This window comes from Pelecanus crispus, chromosome 1, assembly GCF_030463565.1.
Source record: "Pelecanus crispus isolate bPelCri1 chromosome 1, bPelCri1.pri, whole genome shotgun sequence".
Lineage (NCBI taxonomy): Eukaryota > Metazoa > Chordata > Aves > Pelecaniformes > Pelecanidae > Pelecanus > Pelecanus crispus.
In genome coordinates, this window is record NC_134643.1 from 33,724,050 (window position 1) to 33,740,412 (window position 16,363).

The 16,363-nt window shown below is 42.4% G+C and overlaps 1 protein-coding gene across 3 annotated transcripts in view; it reads left to right on the forward strand.

Moving 5' to 3' along the window:
* PDZRN4 (PDZ domain containing ring finger 4) overlaps positions 1 to 16,363 on the forward strand; it is a 265,164-nt gene that overhangs the window by 207,208 nt on the left and 41,593 nt on the right. For all 3 annotated transcript variants that reach the window (XM_075711228.1, XM_075711235.1, XM_075711240.1), the window contains 2 exons: positions 13,923 to 14,176; positions 16,182 to 16,284. In XM_075711228.1, coding sequence (XP_075567343.1) covers positions 13,923 to 14,176; positions 16,182 to 16,284 — 357 coding nt within the window. The remainder of the gene's footprint in view (positions 1 to 13,922; positions 14,177 to 16,181; positions 16,285 to 16,363) is intronic.

Sequence of the window (16,363 nt, forward strand, 5' to 3'; positions counted from 1 at the left end):
ACTTGTAAAGAAGTCTGTCTATCCTGGGCCTGGAGTAAAAGGGAGGACCTGGTGGGGAGAAGTAGCTGCTTAACTGCAAGGCTTCGATGGCAGCTCCAGAAGTGCCTTCTGAGTTTGCTTCCAGCCTGTTGTGCACGATGGCTCTTCACTTGTCCCATAGACCACTTGCATCTCCTGCCTGACAGCTTCTGAGAGGCTCTGTGCCTCCTCCTACCCAAACAACACAGGGTGAAATGAGGATACTGAATCCCTTTTGGTACTCATGCACCTCATCTGCTGATCATGCATGAGGATGTCAGATGGGACAGCGTTGCCGTCTCTGAGATCGCAGAATCACAAGCTGCTCCAAGTAATCCCTCTCTCGCTCGATGGAGCTGTGCGACGTACTGGATGTGATGGCTTGCCTGCAGCTCATTTCCACTGACTGCGGCAGGCATCGGGGGAAGCTGGAGATTAAGATTGCATGGCTGGTACCTGACCTCTCCGTTTCTGGGTTTTCCTAAGGCTGAGTTTTGGAGGGGGAGGTGGGGGAAAAAAACGCCTGTTCTGGGTATATGTAAGATAGTACTGGCTACCTTAACTGTGTTTTAGTGAGACTTCTGCACTGACAACTGAGCGTGATGGTATTTCTATTTGGTATTAATGAAAGCACTCGAGGCCAGTATGCAAATTCTTTCCCACAAAAATCTTCTCTGAGAATCTCCATTAAGAGCAGATTTGTCTCCTATGTATATAAATATTGAATTTTCACAGAATTTGAAACTTGCAGTCCCTTTTCTCAGACATTTTGCTTGTTGTCTAACAGAATATCAATAATTAACTGCAAAGTAGTCACAGTGAGAAACAAAACCATGAATATTAACTTGGCAGGTTTATTTTTAAACTGTCTGCCTGAAAAGCTACCTGTGCTATTCCTGGCTGGAGTCTCACCCATCTCTTGTATGAATAATAATCAAAGAATTTTCTTTATCCAAGATCTTGGAGGCAGACCTGAAACACAGCAGACAAAATGGTTTATGCTTGGAACAAAAAATGGTGCTACGAGGGTTGGAGACCTGCGGTCGGGTGGTTCACTCTCAGATGTGGAAGCTGGCCAAATTTCCCCAGTGGCCTGGCCTTTCTGCCACAGTTCCATGTCAGCGACCGAGCCCAACAAGTGTCAGGACAAATTCAAATAGCAGAATTGATTGCCGGGAATGATTTATGCCTGTCTGCTTCTCCTCGGGTGGGGAAGGTTTGTTTAAATTTTGCCCTGCCATTTTGAACTGGCTTCAGACATTTCTCAATTTACTGAGTCTCTGCTTTTCAGCTACAGTTCTCTTCACCAATAACTTTATGCTATGACATTTTACTTGACTAGCTTGTAAAGCCAGCTTACCATGAAAGTTTAAAGGAACCTGGCTTGCTTAAAGAATTTATCTATCAGCAGTAACATGAAAGCTACTGGGAAGTCCTACATGATGTGGATTTTGAAACAGGAGCCTATCTGATTTTAAATGTAAGGGGAAAAATATGCTTTTCTCCAACTGAGCCTTTCTAAAACATAACCTTTTCAACAAGTATGGCCAGAAGAAACCCTTGAATCCAGGTACATCTGAGCTGTAAGAACATCTAGAATCAGGACTGGGTTGAAAATTGCACTTCACTACAATATATCCATCCAGTTGCAAGCCTATGCTGCTCCTCCCTGCCTGCCTCCTATTTAAAGTACAAATAAAAATTTTACAAGCTGTGATGTTGGAACATCGTATTTTGGTTTCTGTGAGTATAGAATAGAATAGGATATTTTGGAATAGAATATTTTGGAATAGAATACAATAGAGTAGAATATTTACAGTTGGTAGGGACCTACAATGATCATCTAGTCCAACTGCCTGACCACTTCAGGGCTGACCAAAAATTATAGCATGTCATTAAGGGCATTGTCCAAATGCCTCTTAAACACTGACAGGCTTAGGGCATCGACCACCTCTCTAGGAAGCCTATTCCAGTGTTTGACCACCCTCTCAGTACAGAAATACTTCCCAATGTCCAGTCTAAACCTCCCCTGGTGCAGCTTTGAACCATTCCCACACTTCTTATCACTGCATACCAGGGAGAAGAGATCAGCACCTCCCTCTCTACTTCCCCTCCTCAGGCAGCTGTAGAGAGCAGTGAGGTCGCCCCTCAGCCTCCTTTTCTCCACACTAGACAAGCCGAAAGTCCTTAGCCGCTCCTCACAGGACACACCTCCCAGCCCTTTCACCAGCTTTTTTGCCCTCCTCTGGATGCATTCGAGTACCTTCACATCCTCCTTAAATTGCAGTGCCCAGAACTGCAGACAGTATTCAAGGCGAGGCCGCACCAGTGCTGAGTACAGCGGGATAATCCCCTCTTTTGGCTGGCTGGTTATGCTGTGTTTGATGCCCCCCAGGATGCGGTTTGCCCCCTTGGCTGCCAGGGCACGCTGCTGACTCACATTGAGCCTACTGTTGACCGGCACCCCCAGATCCCTTTCTGCAGGGCTGCTCTCCAGCCACTCCTCTCCCAGTGTATGCTTGTGCCCAGCATAGATATTTTATGTTTTGCCACAGTGTCTTGCCTCCTGTTGAAGAAGGTTGCAGAAGTTCGTGTAAATAAACACTAAAGGGCAGAAGTCATAGTAAGATGGCAAATATGACATCTTAAAATCTGTCTGTGAGGTTTAATTAAGTTCAGTTGAGAAGTCTTACCTTTCAGTGTTGTTGGTTTTGGTGAAATGACTTCATTTGTTCAGGAACTTATTTTTTTACAAATACTATGCTGTTTTTAAAGCTTATTAAAAGCATCTCTAGATAGTCAGCTGTTAGTCAATCATTCTTTTATAAGCACATATAGAACTTATATCTCCCTTTATAAAATAATCCTGTGTATATAATTTGCATATTGTCAGCAGGAATTTATGTGCACCTAATACTTCTCTTTTAATACATAATGTAAAAAGTAAAGTGCTTTATTTCTTCTTTCACTGGTATCTACCTTTTTCTTCTCTGAAATGTCATAGAAATTAAAAAAAGAAAAAACACATTTTTAAAAGGATTTTATTCCTGAGACAAAACAAAGATGACATTGCCCTTGTCTTGATATCCCACAGTGTGTCATGGTTAAAGTATTTTCATTGTCTAGGCCATAAACTTTATTTTCAAGCGTGTCTATTTTAATTCATGTCCCCTTATAATTCATTGTCTAAATTCTCAGCACAGATGTATAATCATTATTTTTACTGCAGCAATGTCTAGAAGGCCCTACTTATTCTGGGGCTCTGTGGTGCTTGATACTGTATAACCAAAAAGACACAGTCCTTGCACCTAGGCATTTTTTAATACATACATAAGTATAGGAGGCATAAAGTGTGGATTGCAGTATATTTTTCAGTGTTTTAATTAAATTGTTCATGCTGCTTTTACATAAGATAATGAAAACCCTGCCAAATAATCTCATTACATATTAAAGGATAACTGTTGCTCCAAACAGAAAGAATTACACTGTTGCTGATGTTAAAAGGTCTCTTCTGCTCTGTATGCTAAACTGCACCTCTGATATCAGTGCACAGCAATTGAAAGCAGCAAGAACTGCCCACATATATCCAAAGGCTGGGATTTTCTCTGAACAGTTAACACAGAGATTCTTCAAAATCTGCTCGGATTTCAGTGATATTTGTAGTGTTGCAAGGCAATGGTACAAATCTGATTCATGCAGCGTATTCAGTGGCTAGCCGACTGCACAGCCATGGCTACCAGCCGTGTGTAAGCTCCCTGCCATATTTTTCAGCCATTTGGTCCTTAACAGCCTTACCGTGCCTTGGAGAGCTGGAAGAGCAGCTCTGACAGAGTCTTGCCGTACACCCAGAATTGCCTGGGAAAAGGAAACTGATGCGTGTTGTGTGAACTTGCTCGGTGATTGCCCTTTGCTGATTTTTTGAGACTCCGTGGCAGAAACAAGCCAGCTACTTCATTCTCTCCTGAAGCCAGTATGGAGGGGCTTCACGTGTAGACTTCATGCAGGGGAAAGTTCCCTTTGCGGGTGTTACGTACTAAAGCCATATAGGAGTGGCTGCTGCTGCTGACACTGCAGAGGCCAAACCCAAGAAGATAAAGGAAGTCAAAGGCGCAAGAGAAGGATAAGGGAGGGGAGCCAAAGAGGCAAGTGGAATAAAGCAGAGGAAGGAAGTGGTGAGGGAAGGCAGGGAGATGGAGAGAGAAAGGAGAGACACTCCGGAAGGAAGAACAGGCATAGAAACACTGGGACAGAAATAGCAGCTGTAATAGATTTTTCAGACAGGAAGGAGCTGCAGCTCATACTACTGAAGGCATGTACACAGCCATGGTGCTGTATAAATAAGATAGAATTAAGCTGGTCCTAATATTCACATCCCTTACATGTGGTAATCCTACATGACTAGGAGGATCAAAGTAAGAGAGAAGCAAAAGGGAAGAAACAGACACAAATACGTTTCATAAGATCCCTTTTCTGTGCATCTACCTGTAGTTTCTTTTGTGTACATTGTGTGTAGCTAAACATGTACAGGCATGCTATCATTAATATTACCTCCTGTCTTGACATTCAAATACAAATTGTTGCTAAGCTTTCCTACGAGCTACTGGGAACTTACTGGTACTTTTGAATGGCAGGTAAGACCCCATCGCTTGCTTCGTTTTAGCAAATGAGTGGTTCCTCTGAATTCACATTTTCTTCTTCATTGAAAAAGAGATCAAGGAAGTTGCCATATACCGTGTTCCAGAGGCAGGATGAAGTTAAACTTCATTGTAATCTATCGCTGTGTCAGTCCCTATGGCTGAGCCACTGTAAATACGTGTGAGCTCATGAAAAGTATTTTTAAAACATTTAGTCCTGTAAAAAGTTGGAAGGAATTTTTGCAAGTACTGTTATGCCCCAAACAAATTGCCAATATGCTTCTTCTGGAGTAAAGCCATGAAAATCAATGGAGAACAACAGTGTCAAATTAGTACTGAGGCAGCATGAGAGAAGAATGGAAAAATAATTAAAGGGACCCTCCAAGTTTTATTTCAAGAGAGTAGGAGCCTTTTCTGTTCCTTCAAGATGACAATTAAAACAGATACACAGTGAGAAATGCATGTTAAAGTAGAGCAAGTCTGTTGTACATTCATTAAAGAAAAGCAAGCACGGATTTTGCAAAAGCAAGAGGTGCTGGGAAGCACTCTAACCTTAGCATTTCATGTGGTCGGCGCCCCAGCAGGACATCAGGTTGGGTTAGATGTGTGGCAGCACCCGGGGCTGGCCAGGGTTTCAGTCAGGGATGGGACCAGGCTCAGCACTCTGATGTTGGGTTTAATATCACAGTGAAACACTGGCGCATGGAGCACCCTCTTGGCTGAGGCAAGACTGCTTACCAGAGAGGCTGGAGGCAACGTGCTGTCGTCTGCTCTTCTCTGCAGCTTTTAAGAGCTGGGCTGCAGTGCGCTGGTGCTTGCTGGTGGACGTGCTGGCAGAAATGTGCGCCCTTGCTGGGGCGAGGATTGTTGTGCACGGGGGAAGGAGGCTCCCGGTGCTGGCACCGCAGTGGGGAGCAGGGCGGTGAGACCCGGCCAGCTGCCTGCGCTGCTGCCGCCGTCTCTCCTGCTCCTGCACAGCTGGAGCCGGCGGGAGCTAGTCCTGAGCCCTGGGAGAGCTCTAGCTCTTGCTGTGCTACCTTAAATTGGATTTAAAACTAAAAAGTAAAATCTGCCGTGTGCTTAACTGCACGCCTTAAATGGGGAATTTTAATAATGTGCCAACAGCAGCAGTTTGGAGTATCTTACTGAGGAAAAGGTCACCATGGCCATAAGTTATCCTAGCATTTGATCAGTGGACTCTTTTCCAAAGACTTTAAGTCTCATTATTCACTGCTTATAAAGTCACTTGAGATATAAAAAGTCTTTTTATAGTAATGAAAGAACTCCCACAATTAGCCAGAAGGCAGCCATCTATCTTTTTAAACTACTCAGTTTGGAGGAGACCAGGAGTTTCAGGTGTCTGTACGTGGATGAATTGTTATGACAGTGATAAGTGTAACATTCATGCGGTGATGCCAGCCATGCCTGAGTTCTTGGAAGGCTGGGGGTTTTTTTAGAGGTGAAAGAGAGACTTTCTGTGTTAGTGAAATACAGAATACGATTCCCTGAAAAGGAGAAAAGTGACTACACTTATTTACGGAGTCCTGAAATCTGCCATTCAGCCTTTGCATTGTTCTTTGGGAATTACAGATGATTAAAGAATGTCGTTAATTTGATCTCCTAAAACTTTAATGGCAACTACCTTTTGAAGTGCCTCTTCTCTGAGAAAAATACGTCCCCTGGAAGAGAAATTGGAGAGTGAGCTTGTGGTAGAGCAGAGACATTATGAAGTTCACAGGAGAATACAGCATTCAGTGCAGGGACTTAGAGATAAAAATGATTTGTTCTGAGCACACACACTGGCCTTTGATTGTATTTTTCCCCACTATCAAAGGGTTGCTGTATGTGGTAGATCTCGTGAGAGATTTATATAATGTCCTATCCACAAACAGAAAAAGTTTGCAATGATTAATGTAATAAATGATGGTCTAATTATATCAAGAAGTAACTCAACATATTTTATGCATGCCGCAGCTAGTTTAGTCTTTATTGCCCTCAGGCAGAATCCTAATATCATCAGAAAAACTGTTTGTCAATATTAAAAGCAATTTACATAGTAAATACACTCCAGCCTTGTTACATCACCATCTGGGTTAGCTGAGCATTCGTGTTGGTACCGGGAGGTGCTGGCGAAGGCAGACCTCACGACTAAGTGTTCACACTGTCCAGCTGTCGCAGTGGGAGGGTGACAAATGCCGGTGTTCCCACCCCACGGGAAGGGGACAGGTTCAGCGAGAGGGCAGTGGGAGGTCTTCGTGGAGAAGGGTTCAGGAAAGGAAAGATGGAGGGGGCTGGAATTGGGAGGCGTAAGGTAAAGGAGACCCCCAGGGAGCAAAGAAGGGTCTGCACTGAAAGAAAAAAGGCAGAGTGAGAAGAGCAAACAGCCAAAGAGAGAAAAGAGAGAGACCAGAGGTAGCAAAGCAAGGGAGAAGTGAATGAGATTTGGAATACCAGGCTGGAAGAGGATGCAAGAAAGTTGGCCACAGCAACTAGTAGCATGTCTGCCAGGCAAATTGAGGGAGTCGGAAAAGGAGAATAGTGGCTGCTCACAAATGCATGTCTACCAGCACTTGCCTCCGGGCAGGTCACTATGAAACTAATGCAGTGATTCTTATATTTAATTTGATGTTTGCATTTCACTCACAAACCAAGAGAATTGCAGATAATGTACGTTATCTCTTTCAAAACTCAAGTGAACCTTTTCTGAGCTGTTGTTGTGCTTTCTGAGCTGAGCTTTCCATGCTGAGCTTTCTGAGCTGTTCTGATGTTGTTGAACATCAGCACTAAAGGACTTGAAAGGATTTTTGTGAGATGTGCATTGCACTAACACACAGTGAGGAGGTGGAGCGGGTATTCAGTTGCGCAGACTGCCAAGCCTCACATTATGAAGTGCAGGAATTCAAGTTGCATTCTGGCCACAGATTAAAACTGCTAACTCAGTAGTGCTTTTAAACTTGTTGGAGTGGCATAGTTATCCTGGAGGTATGAACTGTGGCATCCAAGTGTTTTTCTGAAATAAGTTTCAAGGTGAGGGCCCACAAAGAGGCTTCAGGCATGGAAATGTCAGGTGTCTGCCAGGGTGGACTTTTCCATACAGTGTTAGAGGAGATTGAAATGCTCAAAGGCATTTGTGGTAAATGATGGTTGTGCCTAACCCAGCCAGCTGGAAGCAGGCTATAGGCATGCATCTAAAACACTATCCTTTTCCTATACTCAATACCTTAAATGCAATTAGGCAGTCAATAAACTTGGGATTTAAAATGCCAGACCTCTGCCTAAGGGGGGGTGTGGGAGGATCTTCAGTGATTTCTTTGCTTACAGTGGATGTGACTTTTCTTTCACAACATGTAGCATGACTCTGCACACAAAGTTTTGGAAGACACTTGTAGTAGCAGTTTTGCTTTAGTATAGAGATGACTGGGTAGATAAGGCAAAATCATGGAGAAAAAGATATTAAGCTAGAGTTTGTATGTGTTGGAGAATCAAAGTTGCACAAGCACTTCTTACATTGCTCACTAGTTTGCTGTAGTTTACTGCAGTTGTGATGAGAACTATTTCTCCATTCCCTGTACATCTACCTGGGGCACTTTTTCCAGTCCAGTTTAAAAGTCTTTTGAGTTCCCTGGGACAGCTCATTAGACAATGCTTCCAGGCAGTGTCCAGCTCTTTGCTGGGGTGTTTTGGAGATGTGTCGTGTCCTTCATAGAGAGGAGTTGCAGCTGTCGGACCTGCCCACAGATGCACTGATCACAGTGGACAACTCTGACAAAATGAAGCATCATCTTGAGGTCAGTTGAAAGAAGGGTGCTTTTTTCTGACAGCTGCTGTTTAGATAATCAAAATTGCCAAGAAGTCACTGGGTTGTCTCACTCTGGAAGGAAGCTTTACCAAGTGGAAGTAGGTATATTTCTATGTTTTCCCGCTTTTTGTAGCATTTATTTTGTCTTGCTTAGGCTAAGACTTAGTTTTCTGCTAAATACTGGGAAATGGCAGTGATGCTGGTTACGCATGGGAAAAGGCACAGAAGGCTGCAGTACTGGGTGTTGCCTGGGTCTGTTCAGCGTTGTTGAACCAGCTACACAAACTGTCCAACAGGACAAACCTCAGCTCTACAGGTAATGGAGATGTAGTTCTCGTTACAAGCCTATGGTTCAGCCTGAGGGAAGCAGCCAGAGCCTGCGTGTTCAGCAGCTTGTGTAGGGATGACAAGATTTGGTGGTCAGGGCAACAAAAGATCAAATGGGAACAAGCAGCTTAACTCATCTAGCTAAGGAAGAGGAAATGTCATTAACCAGCATAATAAAAGTTGTCCCTTTAATGAACTTGCATGAACCCTGCCTGAGATAGTGGTATTGGATAATGGCTGTATTTGCTACCTTTCAGATTAACTTGCTCAAGAAATGCAGCTTAGTACTGAACTGTAACCTAAAAGGTCAGCGTGTCGAATGCCCTTTCCATAGATGAGCTATCACATTTGCGTTAGCAGAAGAGTTGCAGTGTCCTCTCCAGGATGCGTGTCACTGGTAGCTCACATGTCCTGTGCCCCCCTGTCCTGCCCGGGGAGCCTCACAGCTGGTGGCCCTCACTGCTGGAAGTTTTCTAGAGGCTGTATGTGCCGAAAGCTGTAAATATGGGAGGAAGGTGGTATGGTTTTGCTCTTTTTCTGTGGCTTGTAGTTAGAGCTCAAATTCCTGTCCTAAAGAAGGAGTGGTCAAACTAAGGGACAGTGTTTGATCCTTTTTGCCAGTTTGCCATCCAGGGATGCACGCAGGGTGTGGTAGCCTGGATGTATTTAGGGCGAGGGATTGGAGGTGATGAGACTGCTGTGATGAGAGCAGATTCAGCACCTCTCAGGTCAGAGGCATATTCTGCATGGGTGTTGAAATCTCCTAGGACAGTGAGTCTTGTGTGAACTCCATCATCACGTCAGACAGCATCTCTGTCATTTTGCCGGGAAACGCTTGTGTCTTTGCTCTAGCAGAATGCTCTGGTTATTCTTCCCTTTGCCCTTACTGATTAAACAGAGGGTCTCCAAGGATTTTACTTCAGCAGAGCTGAGCTTAAAATTTAACTTGCATATGCCAGGTATTTGCTGAAGATGGGAGGTTATCTCATGAGCTGCTAGTTTGACACCTTCTGTGATGGTGCATTCACATGACTACACACCTTTTTTCCTTTTTTTTCCCTTTTTTTCCTTTTTCTCTTAATATGGGGGGGGAAGTAAAGACTACAGGAAACATATCAACATTTCTGGCCCTCTTGATTCAAAAATTCTGGCCAGTGTTAAAAGAAATTATCAACAACAGAAAAGCATTAGAGGACAAGGCTATTTCATTGCTCAGTCACAGGCGCTTAAATCCTGGAAGCAGTCTTCGTTGAAGGACTGATTTTTCTTTTTTGTTTTTTTAAAACTCAAAACACAAGAATAACCTAACAACCATTTGCCTACATTTTTTTATAGTCACTGTTTTGTTATTTAGTCCTGTCCCTCCTTCCTTCTCTGCTGTCCACCTCTGTGTGAGTGCGAATAAGCCTACGTACAGCGGTGCTGGCAGTAGAAGTGGCAATTGGCCAATGTCAGTTGATTTGCGCATGAAAGACAAAGCCCGTTTGCTTGTTTATTTTCTGACGCTGATGGAGTTTTGCATGTGGCTGGATTTAGAGCAAGAATCCAAAGGGGGTGGCCAGGATCCAGGCAGTGGCCACCAGTCACTCTGGGGGAGATGTTGACAAGTGGCCCAGACTTTGCAGCGTGTCCAAAACGAGGGGGAGAGTGTTCATTAAACAGAAGCTTAATCAAACAGGGCAGGAGGATGGTTTACATGAGAAAAGATATATTCTTTACTTAACATTCACAACTTGCTTGTGGATTAATTAGCCCATCTGCTACAACAAATGTATTCCCATGTCTTTGTGTTGACTGTTAAAAGTGACTGATTTCTCTATCCACTTAAAATAGTACCCTGGATTCCACTGAAAGTAACCTTTCTGAGGCAAGGAATTTATTTAATCATCCACTAAGAACCTGTAAGTGGCTTGCTGTAAATAAGTGCTCAGCTGTCTATGGCTCCCAGGGTAACTATATGTGAGCGTTAAGTTGGGGGATAACACAGGAGGCAGAAAACCCTTAAAGAAGCTACGTGAAGAGAGCTTCCAACCCCATCTGTAGTATTGGCTTTAGGTTTTAAAATAAATTCTCTCTTCCCAGCCCCAAGTGGGCAGGACAGCTGCCAGCACAGAGTAATTCAGCTATAGATTTTCTTCTGAGAAAGGCAGCATTCATAAATTAGGTGACCTTTATGCAGATCGACAAAGTGTGTTGATGAACTTCAAGTGACAATTTAAACAAGTATTGGGTATCCAAAGTGCTTGCATTTCATAAGAAACCAACATAAAGGATGGAATGTTTTTAAAGTCTTTAAATTAAATAGGCATTTAAATGAAAATAGAGGTCAGCCATAGGTTCCCAGGATAAATGAAAATGTGTATCCTTTGTGATTTTTCACACTCATGTGATTTTAAAATATTATTATTCTTTAGATATAAAATTTGCATGTAAATGGCATTGTTTTGAATTTATGTCTGTTTGCTCAGAATAAGTGATAACTATTGACTGATGTGAATAAACAGAGCTTCTGGTTTTCAAAAAAAATCTAATAATATATTTTGTATGCTATCCAAATATCTTTTTGCTTTGCTGATGCAGATCTTTGATAAAATGGTCAGCCTGTGCCAAAATCCATGTCATTCAGCCAGGATACAGAAGGATTGTGTGTTTTATACTTGAATAGGGGAAAAAATTGATACAGTGCTATGTGGTATTTATTCCCAATCATTTGCTTTTAGGAGAAACACCATATAGTTGTCTGAAACTTAAAAAGTTTTAAAAGGGTTTTGGGAGTCAGGAAAGTAATTTTTCTGTTCCTGGGGCCTTAGGAATGAGAGTTACTCAGAGGGCCTATAGCACACTCTTCCTACAAAAACTGCAGAAACTGTGGCAAATTGTGTCCTTGATAGGATCTGAGTTAGAAGCAAGAATGAAGCAGAGGCTGGAACTGAAGAGTGACTAGAAGACCCAGGCTTGAAGCTTTATCTCTAATTGCCTCTTAGACGGGGCTGAGTCTGAACACCCTGGCAGTATAACTTGTGCTATTGGAGACTATTTGCAGAAGCTCGCTCCTTGGAGAAATTTATTTTCTTATAACAGAATTTGTTCTTTGACCATTCTGGCCCTTCCTCTTATATACTACTGATATTTTCCCATGTAACTTAGATTAACATAACCCAAGGTTATAATTTGATGGATGATAATTTAAATGATAAAATCTTACTATTTTTGGCTTCAGTCATCAGAGAAACTATACATATGCATTAAATTTAGGTGACCAAGCTAGCTGCCATTCATATTACTTGATCACAGTCTAGGCTGCAGTGGTATGGTACTTCTGGGGATCCCGGGCTTTCAGCACAGGGAGTTTTGAGCTTTTTTGATATATAGAAATCTGTTCAGATAATTTCTAGCCTTCTCATCACCACATACAGCATCAGGCATATCTAGAAAGATCAACTGACCTTTGCATTGGTGGCTATGCTATGGTGTGGTTATTTCGCATGTCCTTATAAGTAATGTGGCCATGAAAGCACTGTTTCTTTGGAAGTTGTGTCAGAGGAAAGCTGGTTCTGCCTTGTGCTCAAGCACGTACTCTGGAAATGTACTGAGTTGATATATACATGTAATTAATGATCAACGGTATCATAGCCATCCACATAAGTAGACAGGACTATGGTTACGTATGTTGCCTCACATATGACATTTTTATTTGCAAATGCTTCTCCTGACAGGCTTAAAAATCTCACTGAAGGCTGCTGAATGGCTCTTTTGAGTTTGCTGGCATTGTTCTTGTTCATGTGTTTTTCCTTTTTGACAAGAAAGTTCCAAGAATTTCTTGAATGAGAGAGTAATGTGGCAAAGAAACTTTGAGTTCAACCAGTATTTGCAGGCTTTGGGGGAAAGTCAGTTATGGGGTCTGTCCCATTTCTGGGGAGGGTTTAGACTTAGTTCATTAAGCAGAAGTTTTACAACATCATTGTCTATACAACTAAGTTAATTTGGGCATGAACTTGCAGTAGAATCTTATTTCTGATTTTCTGCCAGCGTAGAGATCTTCCCAGGGTTATAAATTTTAATCAGATTTTGGTACCCTTTAGATATTCCCATTTCTTACTAGAAAACCCTACCTTTCTACCCCAGCACAGGATCATCTCTTCTCCATAGTATCTCACAACAGTTAGGTCCTGTGTAGCAGCCAACAGCAGTTCCATTGCTCTGGAAACCGCAGGATGATGTTTCCTCTGTAAGGATGTTGCACGGCCCATGTGTCCAAGGGCTTAGCTACTGACTGCTGTTGACAAATTAGCCTTCACATTTTGTAGTGGGCTGATGCTTGGGAATTTTGCCCCAAACACCTGAATTCATATGAATCACCCAGCCTTGCAGCTACCTTTTTTAATACCCTAAGGCCCCATCTAGACTGGGAGAAATTTGCTGCTTTGCCTGTAGCAGAGAGAAACCTTGCCACAGGCTTTTAGTTTTGCCAAGCTATGCTGCATTTGCAGCATAATTTACTCTGGTTTATTATTCGTCTGTTTGTGGCAAATTATTTCTTCAGTTTGTTTGATTTAGATTTCTCTTTCCTTAAAAGAGCAGCAGCTGACTGTGTTAGTCAAATGTTCCTATCTTTGGTCTTAATGATTGTATAATGGCCATAGCAGATAAGTGACAAAACATTGAAAATTGGCCTTGTTTCTTTTTAGACATCAGAGACATGTTTATTGACATCTGCATTAATAACAATGCTGTGCCAGAAATCCTTTAAAACAGTTGCATGCCACAGAAAATGCTGAAATTGAAAATTAAAGGCACCCCTCCTTTTTTATTTGTATTTTATGAGGTGAATAAAATAGCATGAGAGAAATAATTTTAAATGTCCTTTTGAAATACTGTAGTTTCTTTGCTGTCTTCAGATTCCATTGGGACAGTTATGGAAGAGTTCAAACCATTCCTAATTTCTAGCAAAGATTAAACAATTTATTTCTCCTTTCAGCTTTATCTTCCCTCTTGCATGGATGCCAAAATATGGTCCAGTCAATGTCAGCATGTGGCTTGGTGTACTACACAAATAATTCATCCCCCTATATTTTATACCCATATTTTTATGCTGCCTTTTCACTTGTGCGTAACCTTTGGTATATTTTCCTGTTTTTCTCTAGGTCAATGGGAAGGACCTCTCCAAGGCCACTCACGAAGAGGCAGTGGAAGCTTTTCGCAATGCCAAGGAGCCAATTGTAGTTCAGGTTTTACGACGAGCCCCAATTAGCAAAGCTCATGGTAGCTCTCAGGATGTTCGACTTGTGGATGCCAGCACTCAGACTGACATCACTTTCGAGCACATTATGGCTTTGGCCAAACTAAGGCCTTCCACACCACCAGTTCCTGATATCTGCCCTTTTCTACTTTCAGACAGGTATGGTTTATCTTCTCCTGCTGTTTACCTGTGGGATTGAGGCATTGCAGTGGTTGGCTTGTAGCCTTCTCTTGAAAAAGTCTCAGGAACACTTGAAATAAATTATAAATGTCGTTGATAACCACTGTCCCATTCAGGCTTCAGTGATGGTTTTCCTAAACTCTATTCATGGATTAGAGCTACAGGAAGGAATCTTGGCCATGCTTACTTTGTGCTCATGTGTTTGTTCATCCAAAGCTAAGCCCTAGTCAAGAAGAAAAACAATTCTGTGTTCCAAGTTACCAAAAAGGCTTCTTCAAACCTAGAAAGAGCTGTCTTGTTGCTTTCTGTTCTTCCAAATTTCTTACCAAAAAATCAAGGAAACAAAGTATTTTATTTAAAGGTCCTCTTATCAAAAGCAAAGCAATTCCAAAAATGTAGAGATAAAAAGTACAATCACTTGTCATATGGCAAATGGTATGAATTAAATTATGCCTCAGTTGAATTTTCTGAATTGAATGCAAACACCAGCAGCTGATGCTTATACAAAAATAGCGTGTAGGCTTCTTCCTTTTTGGACTCCACCTCAGGAGTAACATCATGTAGTGGTTGACGCTTGCCCTCTGTCTGTAGCCAGCAAAACTGTGATAGCCCTAGAGCTTTCCTACTGACTTGATGGAATGCCGTGCATCTCTACAGAATTGATGCTAATGGAGAACAAACCACTTTTGACTTTGATATAGCTCCATATTTAGAATCATAGAATCATAGAATTATTTAAGAAAAGACTTCTTAAGATCATCAAGTCCACCTGTTAACCTAACACTGCCAACTCCACCACTAAACTGTATCCCGAAGTGCCACACCTACACGTCCTTTAAATACCTCCCGGGATGGTGACTCAACCACTTCCCTGGGCAGTCTGCTCCAGTGCTTGACAATCCTTTCCGTGAAGAAATTTTTCGCAATACCCAATCTAATCCTCCCCTGGTGCAACTTGAGGCCATTTCCTCTCATCCTATCACTTGTTACTTGGGAAAAGAGACTGACACCCACCTCACTACAACCTCCTTTCAGGTAGTTGTAGAGAGCAATAAGGTCTCCCCTCAGTCTCCTTTTCTCCAGGCTAAACAGCCCCAGTTCCCTGAGCGGCTCCCCACAAGACCTGTGCTCTAGAAGTTCTAAGTAAGCTGGGTAGATGATTATCTCAGAGACAACTTGCCAGCCAAATGGCTGGATTGAGCCTACCACTTACTGCTGCACAGCTAGGAACATGATATGTGTGTATTTTTAAGTTGTTACTAGATATTACTAAACTGTGTGCTGCTGTGATTGAAGTTCACATGCTCTCAGCATGAGGAAAAATTTCCCGCCTCTGCTAAGATAGATCCACACTGAGTGCTGCGTGGTTGGGATCCAGCCTTGGGTCTAAGGCTGTACCTAAGTGCACATTGTAAAGGTCTCATTCTTTGTGCTCCAAGCCCATTTAACAGTGCAGTTTACTGACATTTTTAAGTGTGCAGTTGCTCAAATGCACTTCACCACCCTGTTATCACTTTAACAGAAGAGGATAATGCAAGTTGTTTTATGTGAGTTCTTGAACAATTTGTGAGCCTGGTGTGGGGTGTAGATTGTGGATGTTCAAGACTTTATAACCAGATAATTAGTGAGTTGCCCCTGGCCATGACGCAGCACATGAATCTGGATTTAGGTACCTTTATGACCATAAGGAATCCCAAATTGTCACAATTAAGTAGTTTGGCCCAAAACAGACCCTTTTAAGAAATTGCCCTGTGTAAATCTGACAAAAGATGAACCCAGCAAACTGTACTCAGACGGAGTATGAGCTTTTGAAAAGAAAACAGCCCATGCTACTTTTTGGTACGGTTCCTTTCAGGCTGTCAGGCCATTCAGAGTAACATTCCAGAGATGAGAAAAGTACAGAGAAGTGGGGGTTTTAATCACTTTTTAATGTAAAAAAAAAGCTATTGTCTCATCTACTGTTGTACTGCTTTGTTCCACATAGCTGCCATTCTCTTCACCCAGTGGAGCATGAATTTTATGAAGGTAATGAGTATCTTTCCAGCCTGCCTGCTGATGCAGATAGAGCAGAAGACTTTGAGTATGAGGTAAGATCACTGGCACACTGCAGCCTCTTTCTGTTATTACAGATATGGTATTTGCACAGCTGATAGCAGGCTCCTCTGA